Here is a 13,559-nt window from a genome sequence, read left to right on the forward strand (position 1 = left end):
AAACTTGTTCTAAAAGTAACCAAAAACAGCATTCCTAATTAATGACTTCACTTGAATCAATGCCATAAGCACTGACATGTGACTTCTTTGTTGCTCTAATTCTCAGATGGTGGGATGCCTGAACATTATCTGTTTCAATTATTAAAATCCCTGATCCAAGACCAGTCATGTGCGCTTCTCCAAATGATTCCAACAACATCTAGGCATGTGACAGATCATAAGAGTCTAGTTCAGTCCCTAAACCACATCCCCAAACTCCCATTTTCTTCCACAAATAGAGATGGGGGAAGAGAAAAAGACAGTCCTTATACACAGGGGCAGATTCAATTTCTAGCTGGACTGCACACATAAGACCCTCAAGAATATAGGTTTATGCCTGCCTGTAAATTTCAAGATTTCTTAGTGAACCACATGGTCCTAGAAAGAAACCAAGTCCAGACCCAAACGGTTTAAATTTCCTCATTCATATATCCTTTTCATCCAGAAGAGCAGGGGATACTAGGGCAAGGAATCTGATGTGCTTTATTGGTCTCAAATCTCATCTCTGCTCTGGAGGACTTGGGCATTTCCCCAACCCCCGTCTCATGGTCAGATGTCTCTGCTGATTTTACTCAGAATGAGTCAGGATCAGGAGGACAACCAAGGAGTGCTGAGTGATCAGAGCCCTATGATTTCTGAATCCTGAAATTATAGACACACTGTGCCTTATGTTTGCATATCTGGTGTTCAAACTATGGACTATGGATTCAACTAGTTGTGGATATTTGTTGTTTATGAGCTGGAAAGGAATAATAAAGCCGCAATCAAGACCACACAACACAACAAAGTTTACAAAAGGAAAAAATATTTTGTTTTAAAATCTTTGCTACATATCATTATTTTTGCCACTGTAAAGCTCAGCATAGATGCCAGCAGTACAGAAACGGCCAACAAGAAAAAAACAAAACAATCAAAAATAAAACCCTGAAGGAAAAGCAAAAACAAAACCCCCAGAGCATCTTTTCCCTCCCTTCTCCTTCCCCAAAAGCCCTATAACTGTACAATATTATAGTCCTGATCACATTTAAAAACAGTCAATTATTAAAAAACAAGGATTCCATTGGAAACTCAACTTTTTGGTTTCTTAAATTGTGATATAAATATATATGTATATGGTATGTGTGCACATAGAATAAAAAAATAGTCTCCTTTTCAACTCCACTACCTGGCACCAGACTGGAGACAAAAGGGAGAGACACCCAGTAATGATGCTCTCTCAGCCTCTCCTAAGGCCATCTGTGCTCCTCAGTCTCCAATGGCTATGTTTAATATGTCTTCTCCTTATTTAATTCAGTCTTTCACTTAAGATACTGGCCTGAGCCAATCAAAAAGAAAAAAGGGGGGGGGGGGCTGATACACATGACTGTTACCTGAGGAAGGTAAAGAGTGAGAGTAGTAACCGGTATCTGCATTTATATGGCTATAGTTAACTCAGTGACCCTGTAAGGAATGGAGTCTAGGCTCCATCTATCACATGGATTTATTCTCTTGCATCATAAAGAAAAATCCAATCTTAAGATTGGAAGGAGCAAAAGGTGAGAACTATAGGTCCAGAAAAGACCTAAATCTCAATTTCTAACCAGACTGAATTGAGAATGGAATGAAAGAGGCTACTTTGCAAGAAGGTTTGGTATTTGGTTTGAACTCCAGCAGTGAAGATTTCACTGGGACTGCTAATCCAAGAAGTTGAGTTTCCATGCAGAAATAACCTCTACAGAACACACATCATATGTGATTCTGACAGAAAAATGCAGCAAGTATGGCCAAGTATGGGGTTTTTGAAAGGGGTTTATCTTCCCACCCTAAACATCTGTAATATTTGCAGATCTTCCATATAAGGTGAGAGCACCAAAAGTGGGACTGACCCAGCTTTATCACTAAATACGTTTGATAAGAAACCAACCACATCAACAGAAGACTATATATATCTGCTTACAGTTGCATACTGGCTGGGCATAGATGTAAGTGCAGCAAAGACATTTATTTAAATACTCTTTGGCTGCAATACTAAGTGGAAAATACATAGAAGATTTAACTCCTTAGGACTCTTTGAAGAATATACAGAAAAACAAAGATAAAATCTGGGACAAATTTTGCATAACTCCCTAATAGGGAGAAACAAACACAGAAACACACGTGTGGATATATATGTGTGTGCGCGCGCACACACACACAAACACACACACACACACTCTCTCTCTCTCTCTCTTTCTCCCTCTCCCTCTCTCAACTTCCTCGCTCACCAGGCAGCAGAAAGAGCTTATTATGCTTACTTCCTAAAGCCCTATACATACCTACCATGTTTCATGGTCCTCAAATATGAGGACATTTCTCTTCTCCCCCACCTTATTCAGAATTTCTTTCCAAAAACAAGCCACAGTATTGAAGGCAAATAGTGGGTGTCATGTTCTCTAACCTGCCTCTTGACCCTAGCACAAATCATTTCTGCACAAATCAGAAAGACATAAGGAAAGGCATTCTTAACTTTACCCAGCCTCAGTTTTTCAAAGGATCCCTAAAGCCTTCAAGATTCACCCCATTTCTCCTATAAATGTTATCTCAGAGGCAGAAGGGCAAGAAAAGGCCAAAAGGAAGGGGGGTACACATTAGGGGTGAGGGAAGGGAAGGGAGAGGGACTTTTATTCTCTTTACAGAAAGATTTGCTTTTTAAAAACAAACAGTGATTTTTCTCCCCCACCCCTTATCCTCACCCCAAAAGTTCTATTCTGAAAAGGAGGGAAACATAGTTAGGTCAGGAAATTCTTCATTGTTGTAGCTGTTGCTCTGGTCTCCCAGCATGGACAGCATCTCCTAATAAGAGAAACAGAGCAAGTCTAGTCACACACCTTAATCCCTCACATTTAGCGAGCTTCTTCCTAGAATTCCCCTAAAGCATCACTCCTGACCCCACACAGTTTCTGTGGGGCTGAGCTCCCTAAGCCTTCCCTACTCCCAGAAACTCCTTGACTCCTTTAGTTGACAACTTTGGTTCCTAGTCCCTTCTCTGGTTTCCTCCTACAGTTCCACATTTTTCCTCTTTTCTAGTCTTTTATATTTTTCAAAAAGAGAAAAATCTGCTTGCCACATTTCATATACTCCCCACAAACACATATGGAATTATCTCTTACCGTATTTGTTTCCTACCAAATCTGTTTTGCTTTCTTTCAACCTGTGTTTTAAACAAGCTCTTCTCTTGTCCTAAGATTATTCTATGTGCTTTTTCAGTCCCCTCAGGACTTAGGTAAATGGGCTCTTATAGCTATAATCAGTATGTTTATACCCAAGCTACTGTACAGTGGGGATGTGGCCTCCCTGAATGGGCTAAAAGGATTCCCTTTAACATCTTCTCACGTTGCTTCACATAACTAAAGATGGTCTGGTTAAAGACTGTGCATCACACAGTAAGTTCCAGTTAATGACATTTATCCCTGTATGTGCCCACTCTGTCTTATCCCACATACTCCCAACACCTCAGGCCACATGCATATTCCCTTCTCTATCTCTGTTCTCTGACCCTTTCTCTACCAGTTTCTGATTTTCTGAAGTCTGATTTTCACCCTCTCACCTGGAAGACCTCAGGCTGGCCAGGTTGCTGTGCTGATGGCTGTTGAACATGTTGCTCATTAGAACTCGACCGATGATGAGGCTGCTGGCCCTGCCACTGTGGCCAGACACCTACACCCTCTGCTGTCCGTGTCTGGAATTGTCCTGTAGTCTGTCCAGTCTCGGAAGCTAGAAATATAGTAAGGAACAACAACCAACCTTAAGCTACTAACTCCACTGGAGAGGAGAAACTAGCACGTAGATACTTTCAGGGCAACCCAGGTGGCTCAGCGGTTTAGCGCCACCTTCAGCCCAGGGCCTGATCCTGGAGATCCGGTATTGAGTCCCATTTCAGGCTCCCTGCATGGAGCCTGCTTCTCCCTCTGCCTGTGTCTCTGCCTTTCTCTCTATCTCTCTCTCTCTGCGTCTCTCATGAAAAAAGAAATAATAACTTTTTTTTTTTTTAAAAAAAAAGATACTTTCTGCTCTTCTCTGTTAATCAATGCCTCCTCAATTCCAAAACCTGGCCCAAATTAATTTCTCTTCTTTGCATAGCCTTTCCAAAGAGTCCTTTGATCATTTAAATGAAATTTGCTTATCATTTAATATATAATACCTTATGCACTTTTTAAATACGCCTTTTTCTTTTTCTTTTTTTTTAATACGCCTTTTTCATGTGGGCAAATTTTAAATTCCAGGGCAACCCGAGTGGCTCAGCAGTTTAGCGCCGCTGATCCTGGAGACCTGGGATCGAGTCCCACATTGGGCTCCCTACATGGAGCCTGCTTCTCCCTCTGCCTGTGTCTCTGCCTCTCTCTTTCTCTCTGTGTCTCTCATGAATAAATAAAATCTTTTTAAAAATTAATTAATTGATTGATTTTAAATCCCAAATGGACTGTCACTTTGCATTTCTCCACAATTAAGTCAGTGTACCCAGGACCCAAGCAAACTGTTTTAATTACTAAATCCTTTCTGTTTAGTGGTGTCACTTTCCTGTTACCCTCCTTTCTAATCTGAAACTCACCAAAGTTGGATCCACGACTGGTGAGATTAGGATAGGCAGCAGCACCAGGTGATGCAGTAGAAGCACCAGGAAGGGACATGGGGCTGAAGGAGGACGGAGTCTGAAAGTTGCCCACACCAAATTGGGAAGAACGAGTCTTGGCTGTAGCCTGAGCAGCCACCTGCTGAAAGAGAAAGGGATAGAGAACAACAAATGGAACATTAACATTATTGGACATGCCATTCCTATGAGTCAACCATCTGTCAATCAATGGATTCTTCTGAGCCAAGCTCATCATTTATTTCTTACTATTTCTTCTAATTAATGCCAGTCTCCTTCGACACTACCTTTAGGCAGATATAACAAAGTGTAAAAGCAAAGAACTATGAGATTAATAAACTATACACATCTAGAGTCGTAAGAAATTTTTCCAGTTTTTATTTTCCTTTTATGCTTTTGAGATATATTGCATTTAACAATTTTGGAGTGTGCTTTTTGGTTTGGGCTTCTTTTTTTAAAATAATGGGACGCCTGGGTGGCTCAGTGGTCGAGCGTCTGCCTTTGGCTCAGGGAGCAATCCTGGAGTCCAGGGATCGAGTCCCAAATCGGGCTCCCTGCTTTGGGCTTCTTTTTTTAAAATAATGGGACGCCTGGGTGGCTCAGTGGTTGAGCGTCTGCCTTTGGCTCAGGGAGCAATCCTGGAGTCCAGGGATCGAGTCCCACATCGGGCTCCCTGCGTGGAGCCTGCTTCTTCTTCTGGCTGTGTCTCTGCCTCTCTCTGTCTCTCAGGAATAAATAAAATCTTTTAAAAATAAACAAAATATTACTGTGCAATATAAGCATATATTAATATATGAAAAAATATTAGCTTTAAACAGTACAAAATAGAAACTCAGAATTGACTCTAAAACAAATCAGTAAATCAAATCTGTTTAATGTGTTATAGGTGAGCAATTCTGAATAAATGCGACTATGTGAGAACCAGACTCTGAGATTTGGGGATTACTTGTTTTTAATTATCTAGCTACTCCCAATAAAGAGAAAAACTGGAAGGTAGGGGGTGGGGGTTGAGAAGATATCTAGATAGATGACAATAGAAAAAAGCCCAACCAACCAAACAAAAACTAGTATACGGGGGACAGACAGAAGAGAAGCTTTACCTGGGCAGAGAATCCTGGGCGGGTGCTAGGGGTCCAAGTGGGGGCTGCTCCCTGGGGGGCATTGGAGTGGCGGGAAATCTGGGCCAACATCTGCCCTGCAGAAGCTGATGGCTGGACGATGGTTACAGGAGGGGCCAGACCACTATTTCTAGAGTGAACAAATAGTGCAGTACAAGATTAAAAGGATGGGTTTACCACAAAATCTAGGAATCACAGGACAATCTAGTGCTATTCCTAGGTCCCCCTGACTTCCCTGGGGTTAAGGAAAACTTGGTAACAGAATTTGGAAAAAATGAGAAAAACTGGCAGTCACAGACCAATCAGGACACACAGAGATGGAACCTATAACATAGCAACAGGACAGATGCAAAGAAATAGGAGGAAGGAAAGCAGCTTGCCTCATCTTAAGTCTTACAAGTTCTACTGCTTTGTCTGAAATAATCAGAGAAAGCTAGGGAAGAATAAAACTTGGATTTAGCAACTGAATGCCTCAGTTGCCCTGTAAAGCAGCACATACATAAGGGGCTCACCTGAAATTCTCTGCCGGCCGGGGGGTAGGAGGGAATGTGTTGCCCTGTGAGAATAGCTGTTGGGTGGCAGGGACAGTGCTGGAGGAGATGCCTTTACTCTGATCTGTGGACCAAAAGGAGTGGGGGGAGGGCCAGTCAAGGGGCTGTAGTACATTAGTTCAGCAAGTTCCTATTTTCTCACGAGGTATTATGATTAAGTGGAAGGATGTTGGGCAACAGCAGGCACATCAATAAGTGATCTAAATGAAAATTTAAAAGGAGAATACGGAAGAAACACACCTGCATTAATGTTGGAGTAGATTTCTGAAAATCTTGGATCTCTATCCTGGGCAAACAGACCATCTGTCTTCTCGAGGGGCTTGCTGTGTTCTGGCCCTGTGGTTGTCACAGGCTGAACAGAAACCTGTATGTTACAATGATAAAAATACCATGAAAGATTTAACATGACAATTCAACAACCATACCATTCACATAAAGATATACATACACTCTAAATGGCCCTGGGGGACATTTCTTAAGGAAATGCTCATAGTCCTCTTAAAAGATGACACACTTACCTGGGAATGATTGAAGCCAGCCAGTCCATCTCTTGCTGATACCACATCCAACTCTGTTTGCTGTTGCTGTTGCCTATATGTTAAAGACCAGTGAGGAGAGAAAGATTTTTTTTAATGTGGAGGAAGGGCTTAAAATAAACAAACAAATGGGATTGCAGATGCCTATTCCCCACGGTGAGTCACTGATGAATGAATGATTCTTCTATCGTTTCTCACCTGGATGCCAACTGCCCTGAGCTCATCTCCAGGGGTAAATTAGCTGTGGGACCCAGCTGTGGTCTCTGGATTGTGTTGGACAGTGTAGGCCTTGGTTCCTGGCTGGAGTTCCTGGGAAAATGAAGAGCAGACAGAACAGACGGGGAAAAAGGGATCTAGCACTATTTGTACAGAAAGCTGCATAGATTCACCTGTAGGTGAGGCAATAACTAATAAATTCCCCTTTGAAACCTAATCCTTTAAGTAACCTATGACTTCAAATTCAGCAAATATTTCATACCATGGACAATGAGGTACAAACAAAAACTATGTCCTGTGGCGCAAGAGTTTATCCTGTATAGGGTCTAACTCCTAGGTACTCAATACCTAGTTGGTATATATGTGTGTATCCATATACTGGGGTTTTAAAAAGCATAAGTAAAAAAAACTAACAGTACATACACAAACATTAACAAAGACTCTTTGCGTAGTGAAAATTTGTTCCCTTCTCTTTATAGTTTTCCATACTTTTTTTTTTTTTTAAAGATTTTGTCCATTTATTCATGAGACAGAGAGAGAGGCAGAGACACAGGCAGAGAGAGAAGCAGGCTAGGATCCTCACAGGGAGCCGGATGTGCACTCGGATCTCAGGACACCGGGATCACGTCCCAAGTCAAAGGCAGATGCTCAACTGCTGAGCCACCCAGGCCTCCCTATAGTTTTCTATACTTTCCAAATTTTCTGTAAAAAATATTTATTTAAAAAATTTTAAGAATTAAATTGTGGTGGAAAAATGGTACATAAAAATGTGAACATTATTTACAAAAACAAGTTCTAAAAGTACTTAAAATTTCAAAATTTAAACAAAATGGAAACACAAAACAATGGTTATTCTGTAATATAAAGATGCAAAAACACTGCACTGCCAATGACCATATACCTGAGTCCTAAATAAGTACAATTTCTAACTCAATCCACTCTGCTACACTAATTAGAAAAGAATTAAACTTTAAAAGCCCTAAAAGTAGAAGGACACAGACTCAATGTTGTTACCAGGTTACTACTTATACTTGATAATCATTTCTAAGCAGATCTTCAAGAGATAGGCTCAGGGCTAATTCTATATATATAGATTAAATGGTAAAAAAACAATCTGACAATTGACATCTACTGGAATGGGTATAATAAAAGCGACAGTAAAAATGTGAAGGAATTCGAACACTAATTACATTGCTGATGGTAGTGTAAAGGATACTGAAGCTTTGGAAAGAGTTTTGCAGTTCCTCAAAAGATTAAACACAGAGTTGCCATGTAACCCAGCAATTCCACTCCTAGGTATATACCCAAGAAAATAAAAACATATCCACATAAACACTGGTATATAAGTGTCCATAGCTGTGTTCTAAATTGTCAAAAAGTAGAAATAATCCAATGTCTATCAATTAATGAATGGATAAACTAAATGTATCCCTGGACAAAGGAATATTATTTGGCAATAAAAAAAAAGTACAAATAAAGGCTACAACAGAGATAACCCTTAAAATATTACACTAAGCAAAAGAGGTCGGTTACAAGGACTCATATATTGTTATGATTCCATTCATATAAAATATCTAGAATAGACAAATTTAGAGAGACAAAAAATAGATTAGTTGTCACACAGGGCTTGGGGAGTGGGGAGGATGACTATTAATGAATACAGAATTTCTTTTGGGGGCAATGAGCATGTACTGAAATTAGATTGTGGTAATAGTTGTACAACCCTGTGACATACTAAAAAAATTATATACTTTAAATAGGTGCACTACCATGGTATATGCAACCTATCACAAAATCAATAAAACTAGTTTTTACAAAGCTGAGAAGGAAAAGCCCAAACAGAAAGGAATCAAGGAACAGAACAGATATAGTTATGCTCAAAAGCAAAGCAAACTACAATCCATAGGCCAAATTCAGTCCACTGCCTGTTTTTGTAAATATGTTTGTTGGAACATAGCTATCTTTATTCATTTCATTTGTCTAGGACTCTTTTCATATTATAATAGCAGAGTTGAGTTATTTCAAGAGACCATATGCCCCCACAAAGCTAATATAATTACTACCTTGTCCTTTTACAAAAAGAGTTTGCAGATACCTGCTCTAGGGGAAAATTCTACCAGGATAAAGCAATGAACTGGTATATAAAACAATATCCTTTCTAGAAAGAGTTTAAGCATAAAATTGAAATACGAACCCTTCACATCTCAGAACTTACTCTCTAAAGTACTGTTTGTTAAAAATCTTATTGTGTAGTAAACTGCCAAGATGAGGGACTTCAAACTAATGGTGTTTACCACTACAAAGGCAGAAGAGTAGCAGACAGCTTGATGGCTAAGCAGACTTGGCCCATGAGAAATCCCAACACTGGAAAAAGCCTTTATGGTACATACTTCACATTGGTGTTGGTACAGATGATATACTCAATTTCATCTGAGTAAGGGTTCTGGAAAGTAAAGGAGCTGGTTCTCATCCAGAGCCATTCTCGGTTCTTAGACCGAAACCGGAACATGACAGACAGCACCTGGCCTTTTAACTTCACCACCTGAAAAAGTTTTCAAGTTATCAGTGAAACCCACAAAAAATTTTTTTTAGAATTTTTTTTCAATTCCCCATTTCTACCACCCTAAGATTCATGTGTTACAATCCTTGAAGTACCAGTCTCTTTCAACGTTACTGACAAAACAACAGGGGGAGTGAAAGCTAAGTGCTAAATAACAAGAAGGTATATTTATAATTCTTCCTAGAGTCTCAAATAGCTATTTGATCACATACAGGAGTAACAATTTTTTCCAGAATAAAGACTGTTTCCCCACTTCGCTTGGGAAGTCCCTTAAAGATATGTTGATCTAGCTTTACAAGTCTAAAGTAGAAATTTGTACTTTGATATTGAAATAGCTTACATGTTGCTCCTCAATCCTAGGTCTTCCCCTAAGCCTGAAATTTGTTTTCACAACACCCATGTAGGTTTCTATAAATAAAACTAAGTTGGCTTTAGTCTTGTTTTGCTTTTGTTTTTTAAAAGAAAAGCATCTTAGATTTTCGTTTCTAGTTTTATGAAATAGAAAATTATCTTTTGACCTTTCCTCCCTAACAAAAAAATAGTATGAGCAGCTATTATTTATTTTGTAGTTACTATATGTCAAGCACTGGACTATGTGCTTTTATTTTCTTTCAGAACATCAACACTTAACATGATAAAGAAGTGAGATGTGAACATTTGAAATTTTTTTAAAAGATTTTATTTATTTCTTCATGAGAGGCACACAGAGAGAGGCAGAGACACAGGCAGAGGGTGAAGCAGGCTCCATGCAGGGAGCCTGATGTGGGACTCCATCCTGGGACTCCAGGATCACACCCCAAGTCAAAGGCAGAAGCTCAACTGCTGAGCCACCCAGGCCTCCCTGAATATTTGAATTTAAACAATAGTAATCATTCTTTAATTTTTGCATGTGCTCACTGTGTAATATATACAGAATTAATATAATTACATTGGTACACAACTATGTACTGGATTTGAAAACCTGCTTACTGAGGTATATATCTATTCTAATTAAGCATAAGTCCAGTGCTCCAAAATACTTACACTTTTTAAGAAAAAGCGGTAACACTTGTGTTTAAGCTGCTAATGGTGGAAATAACTGCTGACATTAAAGCTGACTGAGAAATAATTACAGCAGAAAATGGGACACACTTCACTTTGCAATAATAAAATGGCACATTTTATATATACATATACACACATACCTTTCACAAATCAAGTGTGAAATACAGCACTGCAGTAACCATAACACAGAAAACAAGCTTTGTTGGAAATAACTAAATTTATTACTGAGAAAGAAATATAAATCCAACTAGACTTAAGAAATATCAAAATCAGGAAATCACCTAAAGGCTGGAGACCACACATTAAAAAGCACCCTTATCTAAGTACCCTAAAATCACAGTAGCAACTAATGTCAGAATAATAACCTTGAGATTATGTAGAGTGTTATAGGAGTCATTAAAGCTATTTTGGAATAAACATTTTCTGGAAGTGATAAAATGATGCTCTGTGACCCAAAGTTGTCAGAATTAGGAATTTCAAGGATTTAAAATATACTGTATAATCTCTTCTCACACTGCTGAAGGTCCATGTCATGTCCTTAGTTTTGAATGGATTCAACAGAAGTCAGAATAGGTTTTCAGAAAAAAAAAAAAAAATAGAATAGTTTTTCAGAATGGTTTTCCTGAATCCACACATATACAAAATGTGGTTCTTCTATGAGGTGCAGCTGAGCACATGGAATGGTAATGCTGAGGGTTCAGGTGACAGGCATTTTACCGCCATCATCTGATTTTCTCTAGAAGCTGGGCTATGTGCTGTAAACATATTGTCTGATTTAATCTTCCTAACAACACTCCGAATTTAAGTACTGCTATTATATCTATTGAATATGTTAGAACACTACTGAGGCTCAAAGAGGGAAATTAGCCTAATATAAAAATTGCTTCCTAAAGTCAAACCTGTACTGAAATTAAATTCACCAGATATTTTCTGAATCTAGTGCCTGAAAATAACAGTTTATCCTCGGCCTTTTGGCTAAGATCAAGTGTAGTATCTGTTCATATCAGTTTAATATCTGATATGTCCTCTATCCAAGGACAATATATTAAATGGATTTTTGGAGCGGGGAGATGGAATATAAGTTTGTTCTGTATACTCCATGCATCAACCTTGTATTATAATACCTCCAGGAATGGTGCTCCCACCTCAGGGGGGAATACTTAGATGTCTAAGGTCAACTTGTGCTACAGGGGGAATATATCATGTGGGACTGTATGCACTGGAATGTTTCTGCCTCCAACTAAGTGAGTGGGTGGCTTGTGTCCAGCCTCCTGGAGGGGGAAGTGTATATTATATGCACCATGATCTTCTTACACTGTATGAGGAGCATAAGTAGAAATATGATTATGCCAATGGTAGAAATGGTGTTTTTTTCTTTTTTTCGTTTTTCATTTCTGTCTTCAGTGATTTTGTCTCCTAAGATTTGCTTCCTTGTACTTAAGTTGACTATTTTTTTAGTGTCTTAAAGATTTATTTATTTATTTATTTATTTATTTATTTATCCATCCATCCATCCATCCATCCATCCTTGGGTTTAGCGCCTGCCTTTGGTCCAGGGCGCGATCCTGGAGACCCAGGATCGAGTCCCGCGTCGGGCTCCCAGTGCATGGAGCCTGCTTCTCCCTCTGCCTGTGTCTCTGCCCCCCCCCCTCTCCCTCTGTGACTATCATAAATAAATAAAAATTAAAAAAATAAATAAATAAAAAATTTTTTTAAAAAAGTCAGCTTACAATTAGGGGTTAATTCTTGCTTTTGGCTTCCTGAGCAATGCCATGGAGGATCACAAGAACAAGCACCTTATGTAAATGGCAAAAAGGAAGCCAAGAAGAAAGTGGTTGATCCATTTTCTAAGAAAAACAGGTATGATGTGAAGGCATGAGCTATGTTCAATATAAGAAATATTGGGAAAAGAAAAGAAATATTGGAAAAACACTAGTCATAAGAACCTAACTAAGGAACTCAAATCATATCTGATGGCTTCATGGTCATATTTTTGAAGTGAGCCTTGCCATCTGCAGAATGATAAAGTTGCATTTAGAAAATTCAAGCTAATTACTGAGGTTGTTCAGGGCAAAAACTGCCTGAATTTCCATGGCACGGATCTTATCCATGACAAAATGTGTTCCATGGTCAAAAAATGGCAGATGATTTAAAGCTCGTGTTGATGTTAAGACTACCAATGGTTATTTGCTTTTTCTATTTTATGTTGGTTTTAACAGAATTTTTAAAAAATACTTATTTGAGAGACAGCATGTGCATATCATGTGGGGGAAGGGACAAGGTGGAGGGGGGAGAGAGGAAGAGAGGAAGAGGGGGAGAGAAGGAGGGAAAGAGGGAGGGAGGGAGGGAGGGAGGGAGGGAGGGAGGGAGGGAGGGAGAGAGAGAGAAAATATCTCAGACACCTGCTGAGCAAGGAACCCGACCTGGGGCTCAATCTCACAATCCTGAGATCATGACCTGAGCCGAAATCAAGAACTGGACACTTGACTAAGCCAGCCAGGTGCCCCTATTTTGTGTTGGTTTTACTAAAAAATGCAACAATCAGATTCAGAAGACCTCTTATGCTTAGTACCAACAGGTCTGCCAAATTTGGAAAAACATGATGGAAATTATGACCTGAGAGGTGCAGACAAATGACTTAAAAATAATCAATAAATCAATTTCAGACAGCATCAGAAAAGACATAGAAAAGGCTTGCCAATCTATTTGTCTACTATACAATGTCTTTGTTACAAAAGTAAAAATGCTCAAGAAGCCCAAGTTTGAATTGGAAAAACTCATGGAGCTTCACAATGAAGGTATTAGTTCTGGAAAAGCACTGGTGATAAGACTGGTGCTAAAGTTGAACAAGCTGATTGATAGGAGCCACCAGTCCAAGAATCTGTTTAA

General features: G+C 39.2%; 1 protein-coding gene and 1 non-coding gene across 2 annotated transcripts in view; one reads left to right on the plus strand and one right to left on the minus strand.

The window, feature by feature from the left end:
- Positions 1 to 827: 827 nt before the first annotated feature.
- The window catches only part of ARNT (aryl hydrocarbon receptor nuclear translocator), a 67,618-nt gene continuing 54,886 nt past the window's right edge, over positions 828 to 13,559 (minus strand). The window contains exons 14-22 of the mRNA XM_055312313.1: positions 9,457 to 9,608; positions 7,049 to 7,159; positions 6,833 to 6,905; positions 6,555 to 6,678; positions 6,276 to 6,378; positions 5,746 to 5,893; positions 4,607 to 4,769; positions 3,605 to 3,771; positions 828 to 2,850 (exon numbers count right to left, since the gene is read on the minus strand). Coding sequence (XP_055168288.1) covers positions 2,761 to 2,850; positions 3,605 to 3,771; positions 4,607 to 4,769; positions 5,746 to 5,893; positions 6,276 to 6,378; positions 6,555 to 6,678; positions 6,833 to 6,905; positions 7,049 to 7,159; positions 9,457 to 9,608 — 1,131 coding nt within the window. The 3' untranslated portion in view covers positions 828 to 2,760. The remainder of the gene's footprint in view (positions 2,851 to 3,604; positions 3,772 to 4,606; positions 4,770 to 5,745; positions 5,894 to 6,275; positions 6,379 to 6,554; positions 6,679 to 6,832; positions 6,906 to 7,048; positions 7,160 to 9,456; positions 9,609 to 13,559) is intronic.
- LOC129501561 (U2 spliceosomal RNA) lies at positions 11,626 to 11,816 on the plus strand. Its single transcript, XR_008662756.1, has one exon. It is a non-coding gene; the product is annotated as a U2 spliceosomal RNA (small nuclear RNA).

The sequence above is a fragment of the Nyctereutes procyonoides genome, unplaced genomic scaffold (genome assembly GCF_905146905.1).
Source record: "Nyctereutes procyonoides isolate TBG_1078 unplaced genomic scaffold, NYPRO_anot_genome, whole genome shotgun sequence".
Classification (NCBI taxonomy): Eukaryota; Metazoa; Chordata; class Mammalia; order Carnivora; family Canidae; genus Nyctereutes; species Nyctereutes procyonoides.